This window comes from Podarcis raffonei, chromosome 12, assembly GCF_027172205.1.
Source record: "Podarcis raffonei isolate rPodRaf1 chromosome 12, rPodRaf1.pri, whole genome shotgun sequence".
NCBI lineage: Eukaryota > Metazoa > Chordata > Lepidosauria > Squamata > Lacertidae > Podarcis > Podarcis raffonei.
Genome location: NC_070613.1, coordinates 53,726,886 through 53,754,317, shown reverse-complemented (window position 1 = coordinate 53,754,317; position 27,432 = coordinate 53,726,886). Strand labels below are relative to the sequence as shown.

The following is a 27,432-nucleotide window of genomic DNA, read 5'->3' as shown; positions in this document are numbered from 1 at the left end:
CTCCTAATATACACACCCTTGTATGCAATTTTGCCCAATATGTATGTTTTTGCAGAGCAATTTTCTGTAACAAAATTCCCCTTTTCATGTTATTTTCAATAATATAAGCATTATTATGCATGCATATGTTGGAGAGCTGCGCTGCAAAGTTCACACAGCTAAGTGAATTTCATAGGATGATTGTGTTTCAGTTTACGTATTGTTTTGGATAGTGTTAATTAGGCAGGTTCCCCTTTAAATACAAACTGCATCAAACTTTTACTCCAACTCCAGCAAGAACCAAAATTACTTGGGGCTTACTTACAGAAGCTCCCATGTGCAGTCAATTGAACATACAGATGTCAGCAGCATGACTTGCTGGTGCAGCGCCTTCGGTAAGTTCAGGGAAAATGTAAGAAGCTAATTCCTGACAGCACAAAATGAGTGTCACATGTCCATCTGGCTGTTCCAGATTCCAGAAAAATGTTCCAGTTTAACTTTATTTCTTCCAGAGGGTAACCGTCAACAGAGATTCCCCCATCCTAAAAAACAAACCTTGACACGCAATCTTTCCACATCTTCATGGATTTCTTTATGTAGACACGAACAATTATTCATTAAAAAATAGTCAACCTGGTTTTATATAATTACAAAAACAATGCCCATTTTTTAATTTGGCTCTTTTCTACAAGCCACTAGCATACTCATTAATTTGTTTTCTATGCCTTCGGTCGTGTTTTTAATCAAGCTGTTATTTTCTCCATGGAATATAATTTGCCAAAACTTATTTTTATAATGCTGGATGCAAAAAACATTTTCTTTTTTTCTCCCTGTTAGGAATGAATAAGATTTTCCATTGTAGTGCCTTTTTCACATATTAATGTTTCTTTGAAAAATTATTATCCTTCATTTCATTTTAAAACCACTTTATGTTTTTCAGGAAAAAACATTTTCAAAGCAGTTTACAACACATTAAAGCATCAAATCAAATAAAAAATCCAGAATAAAACATTACTGATGAAAGTCCAAAATACTGTATGCATTCAAAGCAACATAATTAACAGGAAACTAAAATGTTATCTTTGAGATTTCAAAATAAAACATTCCAAAAGAAGGACAACTACAGAATGCACATTTAATGCAGCAAAGTTAATCTAAAAAAAAATTATCTTTCAAAAATATTTCAAAAGAAAAAATTACTAAAGGGAGTCTAATATAAAATGCACATTTTAAACAGCACAATTAGCAGGAGAATGACATATTAAGCATAGAACTTATGGCTGCTGCTGACAATCTTGCCAATGGTTAACAGTTAAGAGGTAATGGAATTGTGCTAGGAGATCTTAAGTGCCCACACCTGCTGTGTAGAACACCCCCGGTAGACTAGCTGGATTCTAGAATATGGTTTATATAATGGGCTGGATCCAGACTAAATGAAGTGAACAATGGGACAAGTTAGTCATGATTTAGCTAGAGACTCCTGATTTCAATGGGAACTCATTGCAACTAACTTAGTTTGGATCTAGCCCATAAATAATACACGCCACATGTTGAAGTGGTATCAATCTGAGCATCTGAGCATCCTTACTGCCAAGGCTCCCTTGAAAACTGACACAGCAAAATGGGAGTGCTTGTGATGCCACAACTTATTTTAGCATGGAAAGAAAGAAAGAAAGAAAGAAAGGAAGGAAGGAAGGAAGGAAGGGGGGGGAGGGAGAGGGAGAGGGAGAAATATAGACTCTTTCTCTAATAGGAAAGAAATAGTCAAGAACAGTTAAAGCAGACTGTAAAGTGTTCTTCAGAAGTGGAGCCAGGAGTGGAAAAGCAACTCTACTCAGAATCATTCATTTGTGTATTTGACCTCACAGTCCTCTCCTAAGCAGATGGGACAATGCTCCTGCTCTAAGTACAACAGCCTGATAAAGAAGCTTCGGTCCAATAAATTTGTGGCTGGCGATTTGGCGCACATGTACTTCCTGCTTAGTATGTAGTTAGTTCCCCAGGTTGTTCTACATAGATTGAGGGCTGCTCCAGATGTCCTGTTTTGATTGAGCATTCATCCTGATCTGCCTGCACAAGGCGTAAGTGGGGATTAGACTATGTTCAGTCTTTACTGAGCATGTACTCCCATTTGTTGACAGGGCAGTTACACCACAAGGTGCATGCATTCTGATTTGCTTGTGGGGTGTTTATACGTCTCCCATTAACCATTTGTTGTGGTTCGAGGACCCGACCTCGGCAATGAGAAATGAATACACAAGGACACGTGATATAAGGTTAATGGGCAAGAAAAGGCCACAACTTTATTGATTACAGCAGTGAAAAGGTATTGGCTTAGGCATTGGATGACTATAGGAGGTGGGTTTATTCACCAGTAGGTGGAGCCTGTTGATGCTAATCCAACTATAGGCTCTCCCCTGATGTCACCGAGGGTCGTGCCATGGCCTCCCGCCAAGCAGGCATCGGACAGAATACACGACCGCCAGATTCCTTTAACGGAATACCCAAAAATTGAAGGCATAGGCGATGGCCACACCTAGCTCTTCGACACCACAACACACTTTTCCAATGCCTAACCTACCCACCAATACCACAAAAGTTGTGACGATTGCTACGAGGTAGGCGAAAAAACCAAAAAGCCTAACGCCAAATGGAAAAATTCCTACCAGGCCCCCCGGACAACCAGGGCGACCAACCTAAGGTCCATAGCAAGGCCAAGGAAGAACTAAGACCCTGAGCTCAAAGGGAGTGGAGGGTGGGTGACTCGCGACGGGACGAAGGAGAATGAGGCCGAGGAGGGGCTGGCGCCGCAGCATTTAGGCTGCAGTAAACGCCCCCTCGGAGGCACCTGGTTGGGTGCCTGCCGAAGGGGGTGGGCGCCAGCCAGGTGAGTGGGGGAGGCGGAGCTCAGCCTCCCGCCCACAACCACTCCCCTCTCTTCCAGGGAGGAGAGTCTTTCACACCACGCTTTTCAGTGCCTTTCTCCATCACTTTCCTTGCTGCAAAAAGTGTTTTAAAAGAATGGATTTTTGTGCTTGGGTGGCAGAGTGCTTGAACCACTTTAATTTCCTGAATTCCTCCCACAAAATGCTGACAGTCTGGGGGTTACCCATATGTTGCAGAGCATTGCAGTAGTCTTGCAACTCAGTCAAGAGGCTTCCTGAGTGGACAAGTAGATTTATGCTGACTTAAGAGTCCCATGGACTGCAAGAAGATCAAACCTCTCCATTCTCAAGGAAATCAGCCCTGAGTGCTCACTAGAAGGACAGATCCTGAAGCTGAGGCTCCAATACTTTGGCCACCTCATGAGAAGACTCCCTGGAAAAGACCCTGATGTTGGGAAAGATGGAGGGCACAAGGAGAAGGGGGTGACAGAGGACGAGATGGTGGGACAGTGTTCTCAAAGCTACCAGCATGAGTTTGACCAAACTGCGGGAGGCAGTGGAAGACAGAAGTGCCTGGTGTGCTCTGGTCCATGGGGTCACGAAGAGTCGGACACGACTAAACAACAACAACAAAGTTATTTATGTGGCAAGCGATCCCCAACATGATAAATAAGTGCATAGCTGTCAACTTTTCCCTTTTCTTGCGAGGAATCCTATTCGGAATAAGGGAATTTCCCTTTAAAAAAGGGAAACGTTGACAGGTATGCATAAGTGCTTCCACATTTCTTCATGTTTCTTCACCTTCACAGAGTGCAGCAGATTCAACATTATAAGATATATCCAAACAGGGCTGGCCCAAGAAATTTTAGCACCTGAGGCAAACCACAAAATGGCACCTCTCTCCCTGCCAGGGAAGAAGAGGTGAGTGAAGATCCACATCAGGAACAAGGGGGGGAATAAAGATCTACATTGTGATCTGCTGCTCCTGTGGATTCTGCCGCCTGAGGCTCATACATGCGCCGGCCTTGTATCCAAACGAGGTCAGCACCCACCCCACTCCCACCAAGTCTTAGTTTAATAAAGCATGCAAGGGAGTTGAACAGGAGAATTTCAAAAAAAAATTTTCCATAAAATATTTATTAGAATTTTCCATTTTATACAAACAAAGAAAAAAAGTAAAAAGAAAAAATAATAAAAACACATAAAGTTCACAACTTAATTTTCAATAACATATTTCCCTGACCTCCTCATGCCTCCCCTTCTTGTATTCCAGTTCAAATTATTTATCCAGCAAATCCTTATCTCATAGCATTACAGTTAAAAAACACCTTATTTTCTATCCAACTTCTTAAATTATTGTAGCTTAAACTTTTACTTATATACAAAGAAAAAAAAAGAACCATTTTTTCATATTCTTTTGTACCATTACAGCTAGAAACCACTTAATTTCAATCCAACATCACTCAACATTCATTAATATTACAGTGTTTTTGTAAATAGTCCTTGAATTTCTTCCAATCTTCTTCTGCCGACTCTTCTCCCTGGTCGCGGATTCTGCCAGTCATTTCTGCCAATCCCATAAAGTCAATCAACTTCATCTGCCATTCTTCCAGAGTGGGTAAATCTTGCGTCTTCCAATACTTTGCGATGAGTATTCTTGCTGCTGTTGTAGCATACATAAAGAAAGTTCTATCCTTTTTTAACACCAATTGGCCGACCATGCCCAAGAGAAAGGCCTCTGGTTTCTTCACAAAGGTATATTTAAATACCTTTTTCAATTCATTATAAATCATTTCCCAGAAAGCCTTAATCCTAGGGCACGTCCACCAAAGGTGAAAGAATGTACCTTCATTTTCTTTACATTTCCAACATTTATTATCGGGCAAATGGTAAATTTTTGCAAGCTTGACTGGGGTCATGTACCACCTGTATATCATTTTCATAATATTTTCTCTTAAGGCATTGCATGCCGTAAATTTCATACCTGTGGTCCACAACTGTTCCCAGTCAGCAAACATAATGTTATGTCCAACATCTTGTGCCCATTTAATCATAGCAGATTTAACTGACTCGTCCTGAGTGTTCCATTCAAAATTTTCAAAATTTTAAGCACAATATGATAAGAGAGATGCTCTCCATTATCTCACAGACACATGCTGTGGAGAGATTTCAGAAACATAAAAACAATTGCTAGGGTTTCCAGGCACACAACAATTTATTTTCATCACCTAACATGGTTCATTGAATTAATAACTGAAAATATGCTGAATCTGAAATGAAGGGAGAGACTGCTTTCCTTTCCTCTCAGAGAAGACAGATGCGTTCACAAGATGTGGTGACAGCCTCTTTCGCTGCTTTTAAAACCAATTAGACAAATTCAGTAAGAGGAGGCTATCAGAGGCGGGGTTCATCTGCATGGCAACTGCTAGGAGCAACTGGGTTTTTGTTCTTTTTTATCTAGGTTCAAATTTGCACCCCATTTAGTAAAGTTTACAGCTGGAAAGATGTTTGTTTCTCCAAATTCAAACATGCAATCTGAGGTGGTACAGCTCACACACTGGTTTATCAACTTTCCAAGAACAAACCCATTTCCATGTGAACCGAGCATTCCCAGAATCCTTTGCAAAGCACAGGAATCCCCTTGTCTGGCGGGTAAGTCAGTTTGGAAAAGGTTCCCTAACTGCAAAAAGGCTTAGGACTTGTCTATAGCAACACAAGGCCAATTAAGCCATGGACAGTACAATGTACCCAGAAAGAGACAAGGATTTTTTTGTGTGGAGGGTAACTTTCCTATGAGAAACTTCAGTGTGATATATAACTTGACAGCAGACTGGTATGTGATTTGAAATGCCATTCAATACTTCTGTGAATAAAGCTTTCCATGTACAATTAATACTTCAGAAGATGCAAAATGTGTTGGCTACTTTCTTTGTTTTTTAAGTGAGGGAAAGGCATAATTAGGCTTCCATGTCAGTAAAAATGCAGAAGCCCTCAGGCTGTATATAATTGCCAAATTACGGCAGGTATGTGACTGTATCTTTTTCTCTGTCAGAACTGTCAAGAGCCCTGGACGCCATGCAGGGTGGAAGTGAGGTACCACCGCCTACATTACTGAAAGACACAAACAAGAAACTTGTCAGCCATCAAAATCAGCTAGTGACATCTTAAAAGTAGGGCCTCAGCACTAAGACTTCATCAGCTGAGACTAGCAGAAAATGCTGTATTGTTTCATTCTATGTCTCTATCCCAATCCTGGCTAGTTCTTAAAACTCAGTGGGACTTCGCCCCAAAAAGAAATATTACTGGAGTTGCGCTGTCAAGTGACTTTCTTTTAAAAAGTTGGTCTGTTTTCTGGCAATAAGTTTGTTAATTTCTTTTGCTCGATGTCTGGAAGATTATTATTATTTTATTAATAGCCCATTAAGGTTGTAGTCTAGTACAAGTCAAGAGTCAGGAAACACCTCAGTTAAGATGAGATCAATGGTCAATTCCAGTTTCTTTTACCTCTTTTTTTTCATTTTTCCAGTTTCAAGTTTACTTCTCCACATTTCCACAACAGTTTGTGATTTTTTTTAAAGACCCTCATGAAAATGCACCAACATTTTACTACAGATTTCTTCCAATATGCATATTTTTGTATGCTGTTTTCCCCAATATACATTTTTTTTCTATTTTCCCCAATACAGTGCATTTGTGTGTGTCATTTTCACAAATATAAGCAGTTTTATGTGCACCTTAACCTAGTACCTGCATTTCTGTACACATTAGTTGGCTGGAGAACCGCATTTCAAGATTCAGAGCTTAAGAGACATTTTCTTCTCCACCCCCACAAGCCACAATTTTCACAGTCCATTACAAAATAAAAATTGCATTTCCCAAACTCAGAGATGCTCCACTCCTTGAACTTTGTTTCTACAATTGACAGTGGAAGGAACCGTGTCCCAATGTCTCAGTATCCATTCATATCTGCCCTTGATTTCTCTATTCATTTTCTCAATAGAACATCTACATTATTTCTCCCCAACCTGGGCTTCAATCTGTTTAGAATATCAGAGTCAGAACAATGCCTTTCATTTCTTGCTTTCACCTCTCCAGCTTCCTAATGCATTTCACATCACTTTCAAAGGCCTTACCTTTGTCTGCACAGCTCTTTATGTCATTTGCCCATGGGTTAGTTCACCCACTCATCTCTTCTGATTTGCCTTCCTTGATCAATTTCCTTGTGATAAGAGTGGGGGGGGGAGGTTTGGAAGCTGAAAAGGAAGCTTAGTGAGCAGGAAGGTGCTATAGCAGAGAGAAGTTTAGAATCAGAGGAAGAAGCTGAAGCAGGAGATGAGGGAGGCCAAGAGGCAGAGATCATAGCTGTCAACCGTCCCTTATTTGGCGGGAAGCTCCCTTATCCCAGCGCTGTGTCCCATAAATTTCCTGGGTTTCAAAGGAAGCAGCTCCTCTCCCTCCCTCCCTCCCTGCCAGCGAGGGAGGAGGGAGGCTCCAACTGTGTTGCTTGGCTGCGCTGCTCACCTAATAAGGAGTCTAAGGATGGCTGGGGGGGTGGAGCTTGCATGCCTTGTGCCGATCAAATCGGCCGCGTTGCCCAGGGACTCGCCTTTGCTCAGCACTTCCCAGCGGAGAGGTGACGGTGGTTTTCCTTGCTGATAGCACAACAATTACTTCTTTCTTTCTTTTATTCATTTCCATACTACCTTTCCTCCAAGAAACTCATGGTAGTGTGCATGATACCTTCCACCTCTTCTCTCTCAATTACCCTGTGAGAGAAGGATGTACCGGTACTTAAATAGTTTGCTGGCTTGATCTCTGCTGCACCATCACCACTGCAATGCTGCAGAGGGATGCTGTGGTTTTCTGACTAACAGAATCAGGTGACATTTGGATCCAATCAGGTCCCATCTGGCCTAATATAAGTCCCCCACCACCCTTTATTGACAGACCAGCTATATCTGCTTATTAATGCTCTCTTTGCTGCATAACTTCCCCAGCAAATATTTCCACAAATATTTTAGGAATAGTAGCAATACTGCATTCTTGTGTGAAGACAGCCACTGCAATGTAATTTAAATAAGAAGTAGACAATCCAGCCCAGGTTAGTACTCCAAAAGAATATTATATCCGAAGATAAATCAGAAAAGTATATTTCCCCCAGCTGTGTTCAATTTGAACAGATAGAAAGCAAACAGATCTCACCCGGAATCAAATAAGAAGCTGTTCGCAGTTGTGCTTGGCAACATTTAAATGAGAAGGACATAGATTAGTTTTTCTTCCCTAAAAGCTTTGATAAAATACTGAAAGGCAGAGGTTGCACTTCTCTCAAAACTGTGGAGTTAATAATCTATGGATAAAAACATTTCAGCTCTAGCTAAAGTGAATGCATTTTTGTTAAGCCAGTAACGGAACCATTTTACTATGGGGCAGAATTCAGCATCAAGAGATCAATGCTGCATTTATTTAAAGAGGCAGATTTCTGAACCTTGTTTTAAGCCCTCTGTGATCCTTTTCTCAAATGTCTAAGACTCCATTTCTCCTGCCCTTGAAGATCTATAGGCTGTGGAAGTCATTAGTCATGGTTGGACCCATGGGATTGTGCACATTTCCAAGGGCACAATCTCTTCAACATGCTCCTCAACAGACATTCGGGAATGTGCCTATCTCGACAATATCTTGTATATTCTCCAGTCAATATGCATGAATTTCAATAGGTCTTGGAGAATGAGTGCATCTTGACTGCATTTTGTACATTCTCCGGCTATTATGCATAATCTCCTACTGGACTTTGGGAAATGTATATACTGTAGCAATCGAAATTATTCAACCCCCATTGCATATCAGGTTTATTATCAAAATGTACAGAGAGCCTTCTCTGTAAGAGTCTTCTTTTCTCACTAAGTGTTTGGGCCAAATGAAGCTGAAGTGTGCCTTGACAACTCTTGGGTACACTCATTTGGGAACATGGGCCTGGAATGGACAGGAAGCCAGAATGGGTGACCTATGGCCCTCCAAATGGTGATGGTGTTGCTGATATTCATTACCCTCCCTTCACCTTAAGGTTCCAGGGCAGGTCCTTTGATATTGCTGAACTGCAGTTCCCATGAGTCATAGCCAATATGGCCAATGGTAAGAGATTATGTGAGGTGTAGTTCAGCAGCCAGAGGACCCCTGAACCCTTATAGCCTGGACTCTGCTCAACCCTTTGCCTGCTCCTTTCCTACTTTCCAGCCACTCATCTTCACTCACAGGATTTGTTGCCTTTAGAAACACCTTTCAGCCACCTCAAAGTGCCAAGGGTCATGTCTGCCAAAGGGCAGTTGGTATAGGGAAGTACACTGGGACATCAGTCAGCTTGCAGTTTTAGACTGGGACACTGTGTGGCTGGAACCAAAGATTGAAATGTTAAATGTCCTTTATTTCAAAATCTAACCTGACACCATGATTGTGATAACAAGTGATAAGTTACATGTTTGTGCCAGGGTAGAGACTAAATCCTATGGTGATGGCTGGCCAGTTTTGGCATCACATAATTGCCAACTTCCACATATTTGGAGGAAGCAGAAATGCAATAAGAGTTGTGGGTGAAGATGGGAGGGGTTATTTCTCTGTCCAGATTGGGTGGGTGGGGGTCCCACCTTGGAGGTATCCCACCTTGGAGGCTATAGATCTTTCTTTTTGCATTAGACACAATTTTAAATAAATAAACAGCTTATTGATCATTATTTGGGGACTGAGTAATTACAAAAGGGGCACCCCACTCTACTATGAGATCTAGAATCTCAAGCCGCTAGGTCATCAAGCAGGAGCCACCATCATAGACATCAGTCCATAATGTGACAAAATCAAGCCAAACCTAGACACTAAACCTAGTTGGTCTAGTTTGTTGTTGTTGTTTAGTCGTTTAGTCGTGTCCGACTCTTTGTGACCTCATGGACCAGAGCATGCCAGACACTCCTGTCTTCCACTGCCTCCCACAGTTTGGTCAAACTCATGTTAGTAGCTTCGAGAACACTGTCCAACCATCTCGTCCTCTGTCGTCCCCTTCTCCTTGTGCTCTCAATCTTTCCCAACATCAGGCTCTTTTCCAGGGAGTCTTCTCTTCTCATGAGGTGGCCAAAGTACTGGAGCCTCGGCTTCAGGATCTGTCCTTCCAGTGAGCACTCAGGGCTGATTTTCTTCAGAATGGATAGGTTTGATCTTCTTGCAGTCCATGGGACTCTCAAGAGTCTCCTCCAGCACCATAATTCAAAAGCATCAATTCTTTGGTGATCAGCCTTCTTTATGGTCCAGCTCTCACTTCCATACATCACTACTGGGAAAACCATAGCTATACGGACCTTTGTCGGCAAGGTGATGTCTCTGCTTTTTAAGATGCTGTCTAGGTTTGTCATCGCTTTTCTCCCAAGAAGCAGGCATCTTTTAATTCCGTGACTGCTGTCACCATCTGCAGTGATCATGGAGCCCAAGAAGGTAAAATCTCTCACTGCCTCCATTTCATCCCCTTCCATTTGCCAGGAGGTGATGGGACCAGTGGCCATGATCTTCATTTTTTTGAAGTTGAGCTTCAGACCATATTTTGCGCTCTCCTCTTTCACCCTAATTAAAAGGTTCTTTAATTCCTCCTCACTTTCTGCCATCAAAGTTGTGTCATCTGCATATCTGAGATTGTTCTAATCTACTTTGCTATTACTATTTCCCAATATTAAATTAATATTAAAAATATACGAGGGGGCTGATTGCACTGTTAAGGCAACACTTCCTTTTCATACAAAACAAAGCTACAAAATTAATGAGGGGTATTTTGGAGTTGAGGTGAAGTGCAACTTACAGAGAAACATCTTTATGAACAGTAGCCAAACCACTTCTTATAGAAGCCGAACTTCAAATGCCAAGTGGATATATTTCCAAATAACTGTTATGGGCTAATTTCCTTCCAAAGGGATAAGGACCATTTATTACAAACTGCAAATGAAATATTAAACACTTTAGAACGACTGTGTCATTTGTCTCATCTGAAACTGTGCCAACTTCTTAGAAGTGTATTTATGCCTAACACATTTTCCTCTTAAGTGTCGGTAAAGTTCACCAAAGAAGCAAACTTTGCCAGACAAACTCCAACTGTTACGACTATACAGACTGGGGCCAGAGTACATCTCTTGAACAGAGATGAGAATTAAATCTTGGCGTAGCATGGAAACAAACCCTGCCATAGGTTTTATCCACCCTGGGTGTAAGAAGTAGGAGTATAGGAAGCTGCCATACCATGGGCGTAGCCAAGGTGGGGGGGGGCAGGGGGTTAAGGAAACTGTAGTCCAACATATTGGAGGACACCCTGTCTTAGTGATTCTTCAGTGGATTTTTGTGTGGATGGAAAACTTCAGTGTACAGATAAATATGAATTTAAAATCAAAATGGGCTTAATTAAGGAAACTCTTTGAGGGATGCGGGTGGCACTGTGGGTTAAACCACAGAGCCTAGGACTTGCCGATCAGATGGTCGGTGGTTCAAGTCCCCACAACAGGGTGAGCTCCCATTGTTCGGTCCCTGCTCCTGCCAACCTAGCCGTTCGAAAGCACGTCAAAGTGCAAGTAGATAAATAGGTACCGCTCCGGCGGGAAGTCAAACGGCGTTTCCGTGCGCTGCTCTGGTTCGCCAGAAGCGGCTTAGTCATGCTGGCCACATGACCCAGAAGCTGTACGCCGGCTCCCTTGGCCAATAAAGAGAGATGAGCGCCGCAACCCCAGAGTCGGCCATGACTGGACCTAATGGTCAGGGGTTCCTTTACCTTTACGGAAACTCTTTAATGGATTTCACTTGGAAGGGAAAACTTGTGAGATTCATTTCCCTGTTTGTAGACCACTTCTGATCTCTTCGGCTGATTCACACATACAAGAGTGCAGCAATGAGTGATATACTGTTCTGAAACCTGTGGATGAGCTCTGAAACACAATGCTTTCCAGAGGAATGGGTTTGCGCAAGTAATAAAACTTTGTTAATCCAATGGTAAGAAATCAAGTAATGTGGGTGGATGTGTGAAGCTGCCCTTTGATTAGCCAAAACTTACTTTTGTGAAACGGTCTCCTATTTGGTGGATGTTGCTTTGCATAAATAGGAGTACAGAACTGGGAAGACAGCTATAATTTTGGACTTAGTATTGTCCAGAGGAGTTTTGTTATTTGACTCATTAACAGAGGGCCTTCTCGATAGTGGCACCCGCACTGTGGAACGCCCTCCCTTCAGATGTGAAGGAAAGAAGCAGCTATCTTATCTTTAAAAGACATCCGAAGGCAGCCCTGTTTAGGGAAGTTTTTATATTTAATGCTGTATTGTTTTAACACTCGATTGGAAGCCACCCAAAGTGGCTGGGGGAACTCAGACAGATGGGCGGGGTATAAATAAATTATTATTATTATTATTATTATTATTATTATTATTATTATTATTATTAAATTAACTATATCTGTAAGGGCACCCAATATATGTTCTCTGGGAGCTTCACAAAAATAAAAAAAATGAAATGCAATTATTGAAAAAGCAAAACAAAATAGATGTACAAAGAAACATGAATAATAGAACTGAGAACCCAGGATTATTAAAACAACAATAACCACAAGTTGCTTAAAAGTTCTTCACCAAGTACTGAAAAGCTAAGGAAAGCATCTGGTGAGCCTCTCTTAGTACCGACACCAAGAAGATCCTCCCTGCCTTGGTTCATTTAAATTTATTTTAATATCAGATGGCGAGGGAGGGATTCTGTCCTTACAGGAAGAGCCATTCTGTGTGAGTCAAAGGGAGGAGCTTGTGGAACACTGGCTCAGTCTTGGTGTTCTGGAGTGAAGGATGCTCATAATGGGTTGCCGCGGGCGCCGGACTGAGGAAAGATGCAACAAGAGGCTGGGCAGAGCAGGGTGGCAGCGGCTGGGCAGCGCTGACCATGGCCAGCGGGTACCAGCTCTGGGCACCCTGGTCCCCCCTGGATGAGTCCCTGCAATGGCTGCGGGGTGCCGTGCCCAAGCCCAGCAGCACTAAGCACCCCTTTCGGGGAGGGCAGAGTCCAGCCACTGCCACCGACCTGGAAGTGCAGCTTTGCTTCCAGGGACTCAGCCTGGTGCTAGAGCCCAGTGCCAAGACCGGAGCTGGGCACCCGCAACCCCCTGGAGTGGCTGGAGAAACACGAGGATGCAGCGCGGCTGTGCACAAGCCCCAGGCCGTGCGGCTCACGGGGCTCGACTCAGTCTTTGGGCACCTCGTGACGGTACAGCCTCCGCACTGGACCGGTTCGCTGCGGGTTTCAGAGCGTTCAGCCTTCTGCCAAGTCATCAGCCCCCAGCAGCGCAGGCCTCACGGGCTCCGCGAACCACAGGTGCGCATGGCGATGGCGATGTGCCGTCAAATGCTGCGAGCCATCCTCCTGCTTTACGCTGCCTACAAGAAGTGTGCCTTTGCGTTGCAACATTCCCGCTAGGACGACCCTGCCTGGGAAAGGGCAGAGCTCAACGGGATCCTTGCCTGCCCACCCACAGATTCACCCATTCTCCTTCAGCAACATCAGTTCGTTCGCCAGTTCCATCTACCTGTGCCACACAAGTCTCCTCCTCTCCTCCATCGCCAAGCTACTTTTTGCCCACCAAGAGGAAACACTCACTTAACAGCTTAAGCCTGCAAGGAAAAGAATCAGACTGGCACACAAACCTCAGATTGTTTACAGAGAGATGAAACTAATCATTCAACATACTAAAGAAAAGGATCATATTTATCTATGCTGTGAACCTATTCCCTTGCAGCGTCTGGCTCATGAACGGGGGGGGGGGGGGGGATATAGTTAAGGCAATTAAAAAGAATGAAAGCCTTTATAAATAAATGGACCGAGTGAACGTTGAAACTCAGATCAAACAAGTTTGCACGCATCTTCAATGAGAGACAATCTTCAGAGACAGACACTTGTACACCATTCAATGCAAAGGTAATTTTTCAAAACCTTCCTGCCTATCGTTTTCAACATGAACAGTAAAAATAACTGCATTACAAGATGGGGCCTATATAAAAAACAACAATATTTTCTAAAAAAAAAAAGGTAAAGGACACACATCTGCAAAGCGAAGATACTGCACATTTTCAACAACAAAGCAACATTCTTATACTAATGAATGAAGCTGGAAAATAAATGTAAATTAAGCCAATTACTCCATAAACCAACAATGACTAAAGGGCAATAATACAATGAAACTCAGATAGCATGAAGATGTATGGATTCCAAATGGAAGAAGTTTTGAGATTCTCTAAATGAAATCTTATTTCTCCAACCAATGAGCAAAATGTACCACTTTCCTGACCAAACATCTATATTTGACATCAAGATGAAATTACTGCATAGAAAACACTTTCCTGCGCTATGATTTTAAAATTTTAAAACAATCATTATTTGTTTACACCAATGCATGAAGACTTCAGCAACTGGAAGTTTATTATACAAAGTTCAGACTTAAAGAACATGAACACAAATTATTATTTTTTCCTGGTGGAAGAGCTTGGAAACACAAGCCTTATGACTACTGTCCTAAAAATCTTTGTTTTCAGAAAAAGCTTGAAAATGCAAGATTTAAAAATTCAAAGCCACAGAGTCACCAAATCATCTAATGATCACATCAAAGTGGTTTGAGCACTGAAATGTAAACTCATTGGGATCACTCTAATTTCATAGATACACAAAAATCACCTTAAAAAAACCCAAAGGTGTTTTTTGAAAACAATCTTCAACTCTGAATAATTTCTATCTACAGAAATACTGTCATGCAGCATCCCAAAATGGAATTAAAATGATTGTTTTGATTTTTATTCAATTTTCTCTGTCACCTCTGCCCATTTTTTTAAAAAAACCCATGCACTCTCTTTACAACTGATGGGTGCAGTTTATATTAAAGAATTATGGATTCAACCTTCAGAAAAGGTATCTGCCTGTCAGTGATTGGTGAGTGAGATCCCTATTTGTTTAAGACAAATGGATGAAGACATTTAAAGTCAGAAGCAGAAGTCTAAATGTGCTTCTTCTTTTATTTCCTGGCATGACTTTTAAAGTGACTTTTATTCCCAATCTACTATACGATGATTTCTCCATTTGCCAATAAGCAACTAAAAACCAAGTTCTGAAGGAAATTAAGATAAATTTTGCCACTTCAAGGTTCTGGGCTCTGCGTGGGTTGTTGTTTCTTATATCTTAACATTGCTAAATGGATCAGCAGTTCTATAATACAGTGTACCAAAATATTCTTGAGCTTAATTTCTGTTCAGACTATTCAGAGACAAGGAACTTTGCAGCTCATTGATGGCACCTACAAGAACCACCTTACACAGCTGAAAACCAGTGGCCCACATTTGAAGTCACAAAGCCCACCAGTCAGACTAATATTGATTCCTCTATTAATAACTTAACCACATATAAAATTAGGATTCAATCAATAGCAAGGAGACATAGCCTGTTGTAAAAGTGCTGGCTGGCTTTGCAAATTAAAGGCACTTTCAATTCACAATAAATATCTTTGCTGGCCTGAAAGGAAGTACTGAGAAGATAAAACACCATAGTTTGTCCACAGCAAAACTCAGGCCTCGGACATCCTGCACTTTACACAATTTGCAGAAATCAATGTGAAATTATTTCAAGGATTAGAAGTACACGATTCCTCTTGAGTAAAAGTCCCTCTTATCATTTGGCAAAGGAGCTTACCTTCAAAAGAAATTGGGGATGCTATTGTTTGCTATTTGTCCTGTGTACAATTTGCTAATAGCTGATGAATACGAACTATAAAACCTGGAACATTGATTCAAAAAGGTAGTCCTCATTTATTATCTGCTGAGATGAAGAACACACCAATAATTCGACTCAGGCAGTATTTTAAAGGAATTGCTAAATCTTTATCATCTGCCAGGTGATATTCACAGGTATCTTACCTGAATCAGTAAATGAAGATGAAGCCCAGTCACTGTGTTTAAAAACAACAATACACCATTGTATGCATTGACCTTAAAACAAAAATAGCTGCAACCATTGGCTTACATGAAGTTCAGATCTTTGTAAGAATATTCAAGACAGAGACTTTTACAAAGTGATTCAAGTTGACAGAGATCAGATTATGCCTCACCATAAGCAAAGAAAGTAACTCCAACAGTGAAATGTGAGATAAAAGAAGCTTACAACAAGCATATTCCTACAGCCTCTGTTGCCTTTAACCCCAATGCCTTTATCCAAATAGGCGGGGTGATAAAGCGGATTTTCAATGCGGTATTAAAAACAGGAATTTTTAATACAGCTTAGAAGCAATTCACCTTTGTCTTAACAGCATTTCAAAGGAAAGCCCTTCTGGTGGCTTTTATTTGCAATAATGGAACCAGCTTTTGAAACATGTGACTTTACCTTGAAACATTCAAACTGAATTGTATGGATTTACATCCTGTTAACCTGATGCAGTTTATTTTAAGTGAAACTTGACGTTCAGAGGGAAAAAAAAATAAAAACCCTTAAGGTCCAGTGTGGTCTGAAATTTATGTGGCATTTTCTTTCCCAGAGCCCAGATTAGTTTTCATTTGATTAGTCATTATTATCATGTAAGGCCACATTGGCTTGTGTGGGTGGCATACTATTAATGTAATTTTAAAAATAAATAAATCATGAGGGCATTTGCAAGCACCAGCATGAGATATACTCAGTTGTGCTTGTCTGCAAGCAAACCAGAGTTCAGTTTGCTCAGTGGAACACCTCTACACCTAAATCTGCTCTGGGGGGCTGGGAATATCTCCCCAATGATTCTGTGCTTCTGGTCCTACAAAGAAGCCACATTGCATCAACTTCCATGCTGCTAAAGTTGGGAAAGGCCCAAAAGTTTGCTTGCATCAGATTTCACATTTTATGCACTGTGCTGGGACTTACAAACACGCATGCATGCAAAAAAAAAAAAAAAAAATGCTCTTCTAGGTGTTGGACAGAGAATCACAGGAAAACCTTTCTCCTTTATGAATTTCAAAACAGTAAATAGGTTTATAATGAATCAAACCACTGTTCCATCTCAAACAGGCATAGTATTTAATGGTTATTTTTAAAAGAAATTAAATTCCAAAATTGTTTATGAGATGAACTGAAAGCCTATGGTTAGGTCTTTGTCTGACACAAATCTTTTTTTGTTTCTTTAATATTTATTTTCCATGGCTATCAAACATAACATATACAGGTAGATGCATTTAAATATTTAAATAAACACCTTTTGTTTTTCCTTTTTGTTACTCATCCTGTACAGTACACAGGTGCTCTCTGTGATAAAGTTCTTCCACTTTTATTTTGAAAGGAAGTGAAACATTGGAGCATGAACAATAATCTTCCCATCTCAGCATGAACAACCATCTTCCCATCTCAGGTAGTTGGGAATAGCTGTCACCTGTCACAAAACACATTTGTGGAAAACAGCCGGAGAATTCTTAGGAATGGCAGCACAGTGAATATTTGAGTCTCTTGCTGCATGTGCTACACTTCCCTTTCTGCACACGTCTCGGCTGTTGTCTAGTCCAGGAGGACAAAAGGCTGAGAAGTGCAAGCAAGATTGTCACCTCTTTCCCCTTCTGCCAACATTCGCCATGGTGGCAGTGTTCTATATCCACTGATGGAGGCAATATGCTTCTGAATACCTGTTGCTGAAAACCACAAGAAGGGAGAGAGCTGTTGCACACACACCCCCACACACAACCTGGGCGGCCATTAAGCGAGGGGGCTGGGGGCATGGTGGCCAGGCCAGGCTGGGCTCTGGGGCCCAGAGACCCTCAGTGCCAGGCAGAGTGTGGATTCCTGCTTGGGGGTGACTGGTTCGCGTCCCCTCAAAATCATGAGCCTCCTGGTCCTCCCCCACACTACGTGCCTGGTGGTTGGGAACTACATCCTCTGCCTCCATGCATGTGGTTGGGTTCATTTAAATGGTACGCCAACTAAAGCAATGTTCCAAGGAACATTGGAACGAACCAGCGAGGCATAATCTCCAATGCCAGGGTTCTTTGCTGAATTAAGGTACTCTTATCAATCACCCGAGGCTGGTCTGAGGTGGGAAACCTGAGCCGTCCCTGGATAAATCCGAGCTTCAGATAACACCTGTTTCTTATGTATCCGGAAATCGGGATCTAATAGTAACTTTATGCAGAAATCCTGTGGCCTTGGGAGACGCATCCATGGAAAATCGGGAGGCGATGGCTCGGTGGGTGCTATCGTGCCATCAAACACCTGCCTTATTTACACAAATGTCTCACGTGGCTTACAGGTGAAGATAACAGAAATGCTAATACATAAACTTTATAGCAAAATAATATACATATAATAACTCATCCTTCTATGGTTTATATAAATGATGCCTATTTTCATATGTGTGCGCACGTGTATGTGTATGTGGGTATATATAGTTAAAACTAGGACTGATGTTACCATATCCCAGGGGCCTATATGTATTTAACCCAATGCAGGTGGGACAGAGAAGTTAGGGGTGACCTGTTGCTTCAATGGGCACTGTGTGGAATTGTTTATGCTATGGCTGTTGGGTTGAGGATTTGATCAAGGGGGGCGGGTTCATGTTATGGGGACATTTGCACAGCGCGGGGGAGTGGCAGGTGCTCCCGCCATTTTTTTTGTCCTGCAATACCAAGGGTACGACCATTTATTTCTGCTCTCCCTGAACATGCTATTACACAATACACACACAGAGGGGTGCCATTGGGGCCAGGATTTGGGGGCAGAAGTCCAGGATCACAAGTAGCAGAATGAGCAGGGATGGGTGACTTTTTTAATTCAGAGAATATACATTACTATCAAAGGGGGGGGGGACACCCGTAATCCTGGCAAGTCCAGAGTCTTTTAAAATTACCTTACCTCTCTCTTTCTCTCTCTGTATCAACATACACTTGTGTTTATGGTTATATATATATATATATATATATATATATATATATATATATATCCATATACACATATAAATATATAGGCACACATATTTCCCCCCACTCTTTGTGAGAGTGCTTTGCAAAATCTGCCAGCCAGCACTGCAGTCCTTCATTGGCTGTGAGCTTAGAAAGGTTACCAAAAGCCACCAGTTACAAAGTCCTTGTGGACAAAAGCTAATGTCACCGCTGTGGACAGAGAATGGGTTTGATGCATCTTCCTTTGTGGTGGACTAAGTTTGCCGGGCAGTGGCAGCCTGCAATGCAGGGTTTATTGCAGGGACCAATCTCGTTCCAGTTGTCGCATGTTTTCACGCATCCAGGACCGCAGGTATCATAGACGGCACCGTGTTTACACTGGGTGGCTGGAAGATAATTCAAAGAAAGAGGAATGTCATCGCTTAAAATTATACCCATGGGTTTTACCATATCCCATATCTTGTAATATTATGGCACAACGGCGCAGTGTTTTTTATTGCAAATTCTCAGTGGAACATTTACTGTAAATGTCAAGGGAACAAGGCGAAATGCTTTAGAGGCCTCAGCCCAGAAATTGTCTAAGAGATATGTGTCTAAGAGATATGAGAGTCAGCTGCTCTTTCCTGCTTCTCAGAAATTTGATGAATAGTTGTTTTAACACTGCATATAGCAGGGGTTGGCAAAGCTTACCTGGCCTGAGCCGGTTCCCTGCCGCAGAGCACCCTCTGTGGGTTGGATTGTGGGAACGCCTGAGCGCGCACGCGCCTGTGATTTCAGCATCTGTGCAGACGCGATTTCCAGAGTCTGCGTCTGCGCAGATGTAATTTCCGGAGCTGTGAAAGCAAGTCCCCGCGCTACGCTGGTTTAGTGCAGCACACGGGGACTCGCCAAGCGGGTGGCTTGGGGGCTGGTAAAATGACCCCTGTGGGCCTGTAACAGGCAAAAGCAGTCTCCAAGTTTTCTTAAACTGCACACCAAAAGTCAACCTGCATATATTTTAGCATCATTTTTGTTCCTTCCAAAAGGGATATCTATATCTATATCTATATCTATATCTATATCTATATCTATATGTACCTATATCTCCCTAATTTACCTCAGAACTGGAATCAATCAACACCTTTTATCCCTTTCTTAATCATAATACAAGTTAATGCAAAAACAGAAAATCAGAAAACAAAACGGATGACACTTAAACTGGTATGTTTTTAATTTTGCCATTACGAGTTCCAATTACGGTTAATTTGAAACATCCAAATTTTGCCTTTCCTTGCCTGTTCCCAATTTATATTTTAAAAAACACGACTGTGTGCTACACTACCTTTTCTCCCTCTCTTTTCATATAAAGAAATTAGGCCCAAGGATTACTTTATAAAGCAATCTATGAGGGTTTGCAATGTCTCCATTCAATGCTCTTCCTCTCAAAGTTGTGTTTTATGCTACTGTTTCATGCTATCTGAACAAGGTTTTATGTTTTAAGCAATTTGCTTCTAATTTTCTCTTATTTCCTAGGACTCTGTGGGAAAGGGAACGTACTCTGCCTGTGCTGAGAGGAGAGTACAGGAGCGGAGGACCAAACGTGGCCAAACTACTCTGGAAGGAGCATGGCAGGTGGTCAAAATCCCCGTCACTCTCCTTCCCCGCTGGAGGCTTCTGGGTGTTTTGCCATGTTTGCCAGGAATGGCCCAAACCACATAAGGGGATGGGTATAGTGGGATAAATCTGTTCCATGCTCCACCAAAACTTTTTGAAGTGCTTTTTGGAGTACTCAATTGCAAGCACTTGGGTTTAAATGATTAGTGGATTGCATGACTAGTCAGTTTAATGAATAAAATAGATGCAGATCAGCTGTGTTTTTCCACCACAGATTGCCATTCATTTCTCGCTTCCTATGAAGGAAGATCGATTGCATCTGTGCTTCCACATGAGCGAGCAAACAGTCCAGGAAATGTCAGTAATCAGCTAGAGTCTTTCACGATTACAGTCCTGTGATCCTTGCGCTACTCACCCCTCTGTTCTTCCAGCAGGCTCAGACAAGTGAAATAGGTACCCGATGCAAAGTTTTACAACGGGCTTGTTAGTACAAAGTTGCTGGAATCTCGCTTGTCAGACACGCTTCCTGTATTCTCTCCAAAGAGCACAATGCATGCCGGCTGGCCACTGGATTTCAGCACCTGGGAACCATTTAGCCATTTCTGCTCTAACAGAGCTGCAATACTATAAGCTGCCAGATTGTGCATTTGGGGCAAAACTGTGTTGCAAACCTGTTGCCTAAGGGCTATTTCAGCTAAGGGGGGGGGACCAGCTTTGGGATGGGGGTGCTTAAACCTTTCCCTTCCTACCACTTCTCCACTCCAAATCAGCCCCCCGTGCTGCAAAACTGCTGGCCCATGGGTTGGGTGGAGAGAGGAGGGGAATTAAGTAGAGAAGCCAGGAGCAAAAACCAGGTTTTGTTACATGGGCACAGTATGAAATACACTTGCAGTTGCGATGAAGTAATCAGTGCGTCTCACTTACCAGCACAATTCTGCTCAGGTTTCCAGTGAACTTTCAGACCTTCCCTTTGACAGGCTCTAGCATAGGCGAGAAAGGACTCACAGTAGCAGTTTTTATGAACAGGGCACTCACACATGTCTGTCACGCAGGACCTGCAGAGAACATCCCAAATAACAGGGTAGGGGGTAAGCGAATGAAAGACTGGGTTTAGTTTTTTGCAACAACAACAACAAAATTGTCACATTGGCTTGGATCCTAGCAACTGTTATGAAGTACAGTGCCCCTAAAATCCAGCTTTTGCAATGGTTGCCCATACCTGAGAAGGAAAATTCTGGTTTGGCCTAGAGAGGGCAAGTTCAAGCAAGCTGACTTGCAACACCTCCTGTTAAATCCGTTGCTTGCTGCCTCCTTCACTGTAAATCTTTACCATGATCCCTTATCATTTGTAAATCTAAATGAAACAGCATCAGATTTCTTCTGGAAGTGTTAAGCCAAGATATGGTGACCTGAAAGGTCACTCCCTCCTTCTGCCCCACAATAACTAATCAGTAAGTTTCAACAGCCTGCCAGAAAAGCCCCAAAGTTATTATGTTAATCTCGCCGCCTCCTTTACCAGGACAACAAAAAGGAAGACGTGTTTTTAGAAGCTATTTCCTATGGATTTAAAGCCAACTCTTCCTAGCAGGCACTGTTTAAAATCTTTTAATACCTGATGTCAGAGGCAGGAGCCAGGAGCAGGTCAGTAATAACTCACACAGCATCAGTGAAGTTAAATCTTTATTCAAAGAAACAAACAGCTCAGGAGGCCAGGCCTAGTGAGCACAGCAACTCTTCCTGGTAGATCTTGCCCCTATGAGGCAGTTGTGGGGACTGAAGGTCCACGCATTCCCACAGTTGCGTAAGCCTCCTACTCCCCCAGGTCCATCCCAAGAAGAAGAGTTTGGATTTGATATCCCGCTTTATCACTACCCGAAGGAGTCTCAAAGCGGCTAACATTCTCCTTTCCCTTCCTCCCCCACAACAAACACTCTGTGAGGTGAGTGGGGCTGAGAGACTTCAGAGAAGTATGAATAGCCCAAGGTCACCCAGCAGCTGCATGTGGAGGAGCGGAGATGCAAACCCGGTTCACCAGATTACGAGTCTACCGCTCTTAACCACTACACCACACTGGCTCCCAAGCAATCTGAGACTCCATCAACGCATCTGTCTTTGCTCCGCTCTCTTCATACCTCTTTTAGTGCTGGGAAACCAGTGGGAGGGGAGCTGATTGTAACAGTAGGGGGGTACCGCATTGTCTCTTCAGCAGCCTGTCTGAACTCTGCCTCTTGTCTCCCCTCCTCTCCAGTCTCTGCTTCTGCACTGCTCTCTGCCCCAGCCTCCTCCTGCTCACTAAACCCTGTTACCTCTTCAGCTTCTGACACCTCCTCCTCCCAGCCTGCTCTCTCTTCTCCCTCTGACCACTCCTCGTTGTCCCACCACCAATCCCTGGCTCTGAGCCTTCTTCCCTTGGGGACTCCCACCAGCCCTCAGCATCCAGCCGGTCCATGACACCTGAACACTTTCAAGAAGACAGTAACATTTGTAGTCTTTATTTTAATGTTTACACTCAACTTGAGCATAAAAAGTGATGCTTTTCACTTTAGCCAATGGGAATCTTTTGAACAGAAACGACACCTCATCTCTCTCCATCCGACTTCTGCCCCATCTTTATCCCTTTCTGTTGCTGAAGAGGGACCCACAACTCCAGCACATTGTTATGTACCGAGTTGAATGGGATCCAAAATGCAGCAGTCTGATTGGTCCTAGAACAATGCAGCAGTATGATTGGTCCGCAGGAGCCACCCAATCCAGCTCCAGATGAAAGTGAATCCACAACCTGATTGGCCTACAGGAGAATCCCGGAATTAGCCAATCACGTGGACCCCATTGTGTAAATAATGTATATAAAGCAGATATTGTGGGGGAACTTTCATTCCTCCTCACCACTATGAGCTGAATAAAGAGCATGAAATCCACTCTCAACTCCGAGTATATTTCACACATCAAGTAGCCCCATCACAGAAATAAGAAAAGGTTGTAGAAAAGAAACTCTTCCTCTTTGGCAAAGCTATCAGCAGGCAAACCTGCATCCGGCAATCTTCTGCTTTCAAGCCTGACCAGGTGCCCATTTCTTGGGGAGAACTGCTCTTTCTTTCCCCTTTCTTCATCCCATACAACATTTTCTGCTACTTAAGCAGACTGAATTCTAGAGCTGAGGCTGGAAGGATTTGATTCTCCACCCCCAATTAAGGAACCCCAACTATGAATGTTGTGCCATAAAGTGTAGAAAATTATACATGGCCTAAATAATGTTAAGGGACGCGGGTGGGTGGCGCTGTGGGTTAAACCACAGAGCCTAGGACTTGCAGATCAGAAGGTTGGCGGTTCAAATCCCCGCAATGGGGTGAGCTCCCGTTGCTTGGTCCCTGCTCCTGCCAACCTAGCAGTTCGAAAGCACGTCCAAGTGCAAGTAGATAAATAGGTACCGCTCCGGTGGGAAGGTAAACAGCATTTCTGTGCGCTGCTCTGGTTCTCCAGAAGCGGCTTAGTCATGCTGGCCACATGACCCACCCAGAAGCTGTACGCCGGCTCCTCGGCCAATAAAGCGAGATGAGTGCCGCAACCCCAGAGTCGTCCGCAACTGGACCTAATGGTCAGGGGTCCCTTTACCTTTTTAAATAATGTTGGCAAATTGGGAAACTTTGCTAATACTGGTGTGTGTGTGTGTGTGTGTGTGTGTGAGAGAGAGAGAGAGAGAGAGAGAGAGAGAGAGAGAGAGAGAGAATCCAGAAGCACTGGGAGTGGAAGGGCCACATTTAGAAACCAACACATCTTTCAAGAAACATTTCCATAGCAATAAGGGACAGAAGGTTTGAATTTATATGAAGAAAACATGCAGACATTGGCTCCCTCTAGTGTTCAATATGCAAAATGTTAGACAAGCCATCCCCCCCCAAAAAATCTTAGGTTTGCATCAAAAACATGGCAAATTTTCTAAAATGACAACATTTCATTCGGAGGGGGGGCATGCCAGCTGTGTGCCAATTTGTGACTATCATTCCACTATTTTGGTGCATGTATAAAGGTTGAGAAGCCATAGCTTTCCAAAGCATGTCTATATAAAGCAAAATAGATACGTTGTGAATTCAACACATATGACAATCCAAATTAAGTTTGCATACTTTTTTGTGTGCATAGGAATGGTGTCTGTGTAGTAAATCAATCACATCTGAAGCTGCTGGTGGTGCCAAGGATGTATTCAGAGAGACAAAGAGAGGCCATGTTAAGTGTCCCTAGAAGGTTGTTTAAATTGAGAATCTCTTTTCTCCGAAACAGGAAATGTCTGCAACAAAATCCAGGTCCGTGAAACATCTCACTGTGTTTATTTCTTTGTAGGTAGGCCACAAACCCAAGCAAGTTCAGGTTTAGGGTAGATCTGCGTCCCAATTTTGAAGGGCCATGTAGTACATGCGCTGTTTGGGAGAGCATGAGACTCTTAAATCTCAGGGTTGTGTCTTTGAGCCCCACACTGGGCAAAAGACCCATGTGGTACCTTCCAATTCTTCAGTATTATGAGTCTATGATTCCACATACTGTAAATATAGAAATGCAGACCTCATTTGAAAGGTAGAAGAAACATAGAAATTATCTTTCAGGGGAAATGGTTGCATTTAATTCTTTTTTGCATACAGTACTTTAAATGTTTCCCCCCTTTTTAGTAAGTTATCTTAACCTTTGATTCTGTTTCGCACTGGAGCAAATAAATACCAGATTGGTGAGGTATGCTGATTTATCCAACACTGAAATCAGGCATTTGGAGGACAGCCTAGGATCAGCTTTAGACTTGCCATTGAGATCTATACCACTAGAGGCAGGGCCTTTTCAGTGGTGGGCCCAACTATGTGAAACTCCCTCCTTAAAGGAGTTCACAGGGCCCCTACTTTTCTGGCATTTGAACAAACACCAAAGACTTTATTTCAGGCTACTTTTACTAAAGGCTGGGGATTGTAGCTTTACTGATATATAATAAAATACTCACTACTGTTTCAGTTTTCATGAGGGCTACCTAGGAAGGCGGCACACAAATCTTTAAAACCATCAAATAATTCTCAAAGCTCTGTTTGCTTCCAACAGTCAAAGCATTTTCAGTGGCAAAGCAATGGGATAAGAGAGGCTGCTTTGCTTCCCCCTTCCCTGGCCTGTGGCTTTCCTAAGCAACACCCCTCACTGCAGCTGCTTTCCCCTTTTTGTCAAGTTTCAGAGCCAGGCTGGAGCTCATTGGATGTTGCGCTGGTCACTCAGGCTCCCGTGTGGATGCAAGGCTGTCTCATCTGGGAAGAAGTGGTGATAACTGGATGGATATAATCCTAGCCTGTTGCACGGAGAAAGCCATGAAAAGCAAACACATCTGTCATCTGTGAGACACTCCCCTGCGTCAGGCAGCCCTGCGTTGCTCCCACATCTTCAAAGCAAACCATATGACTACACTTCTTTAGCAACAGGCCTTTTCCACATTAAACTATGGAAAGTGTCCAAGTCCTGTAAGAGGTTAAAGAAAAGGAGCCCTTTGCTTCATTTAATTTTTGCTGCTCCTTTTTTAAAATTTTAAGTGAATGCTGCTCTTGCTGTTGCTGCTGCCCTTACACAGTGCTCCGTGCAGTATTGAAAATGCAGATGTTTGGTGTCTTTCATCAAACATCTGCAGTTCCTTTTACTTCACAGTAAACAAGCGCTCCAAATCAATCACCCTAAGTGGGAATGCCTTTTGCGTTTAATATTAAGTGCTGCTCAGTTCACAAACTCAGCATGATGTAGTGCACACTAAAATGTGCAAGTTCTTCCAAGCCATGACGCTACGCAGACGAAAAGCTAACAGTGACCCGGGTAAAAAGATACAGGGACATTCTAGAATGAAGCAGATGTCCCAAAGGCCTAAAATTTAAGTAGAAAGGAGTCTCTGCCCCAAGCCTTGCCATGAAACACTCTTAACTATACCCCGTTTAAGACAGTATTAGCTGGCTGCAATTGCCTGGGGGGGGTGTTCTGGTGGGGGGATTGGGGCAAAGAGTTGCCACATGCAAGAGAAGAATCATTCCCCAAGCCTAGTGTCCTGTAAAGCGAGTGTCTAGAGGGAAAGTCCACTCACTGGAGAGGTGCAATCCAAGTTTTAGCGCTTGCCTCACCTAATTTAACAGTGAAGATATCCAAAATCTCTTCGGCAGCCAAATTGGACACTGTCATAATCACATTTCAAGGCGCTCAAGTTTAATATTGTGACTCAAGACTGTGGAGTTTTGTTTTGCTTCATACAAGAGGGAGCTCATTTTTCCTCTCTGGAGAAGCAGCTGAAGCCTGAAATGCTCAACAACTTGGTGATTCAGAGTCTTAGAGAGGGAATTTATCTCTCTGCTTAAATAGAACAGGGCTTCCCTTTCTGTCTCACAGGCAGAAATGGAATGGAGTATCCGGAAAATTAAGAGGCTGGCTATCTGGGACCCTGCATAAGAGCACTCCATGAAACAAGAGTGCTTTTTCTTAGTTGCTCAGCTATGGACATCATCTTCACTATACTTTGAACTTTTTCAGACTATCATATGTTGCTGTAGACACAGCAGTAGTAGCAGTGGTAAATGTTAAAGAATTCTGCAAGGTTTTTTCCCCAAAAAACAAAAAGTTTGGAGAATCAGGCTCCAAGCTTTCCACCCAAGATGTAAGCAAATACGCTATTTTGCAAGCTCCTATTTTGTAACTCAGCACATACCTTTTAACATTTTACGCAGAACCATGTTGTGCCATTAAAACCTTTCAATGTATCCTGTTAAAAATATAAAGGCTTTTAAAAAAGCACCAGTGTGCTGTTATGTAGATTTCTGAATCTTTATGTGAAAATGGACTTCAAGCCAAATTTGCATTTTATAGCTTCAACCAGCATCACACCACAATAAGAAGATAAAATGAATAATGAAATATCCTGGAATGTTTTCTAAAACCACACAAAATAAAATTTTCAGGACTATGCGATCATAGTACCCACCTCAAAGAGCTTTATTCATAATCTTCCTTAAATCTGGAGCCATCCCACTCATTTCCT

General features: G+C 42.6%; 2 protein-coding genes across 5 annotated transcripts in view; one reads left to right on the top strand and one right to left on the bottom strand.

The window, feature by feature from the left end:
• The first annotated feature begins 12,757 nt into the window (after positions 1-12,757).
• On the top strand, positions 12,758-13,671 carry FANCD2OS (FANCD2 opposite strand). The gene has a single exon (XM_053409560.1). It carries the CDS (start codon positions 12,802-12,804, stop codon positions 13,330-13,332), a length of 531 nt encoding a protein of 176 aa, XP_053265535.1. The 5' UTR covers positions 12,758-12,801; the 3' UTR covers positions 13,333-13,671.
• Positions 13,672-17,636: 3,965 nt separating this feature from the next.
• Positions 17,637-27,432, bottom strand: part of BMPER (BMP binding endothelial regulator) — a 177,140-nt gene continuing 167,344 nt past the window's right edge. For all 4 annotated transcript variants that reach the window (XM_053409549.1, XM_053409547.1, XM_053409548.1 and 1 more), the window contains 2 exons: positions 21,324-21,454; positions 17,637-19,192 (listed from right to left, as the gene is read on the bottom strand). In XM_053409549.1, coding sequence (XP_053265524.1) covers positions 19,011-19,192; positions 21,324-21,454 — 313 coding nt within the window. In that variant the 3' untranslated portion in view covers positions 17,637-19,010. The remainder of the gene's footprint in view (positions 19,193-21,323; positions 21,455-27,432) is intronic.

Excerpts from the sequence above, each read along its gene's own strand:
- FANCD2OS (XM_053409560.1), top strand. The coding sequence starts at position 12,802 with ATGGCCAGCGGGTACCAGCTCTGGGCACCCTGGTCCCCCCTGGATGAG.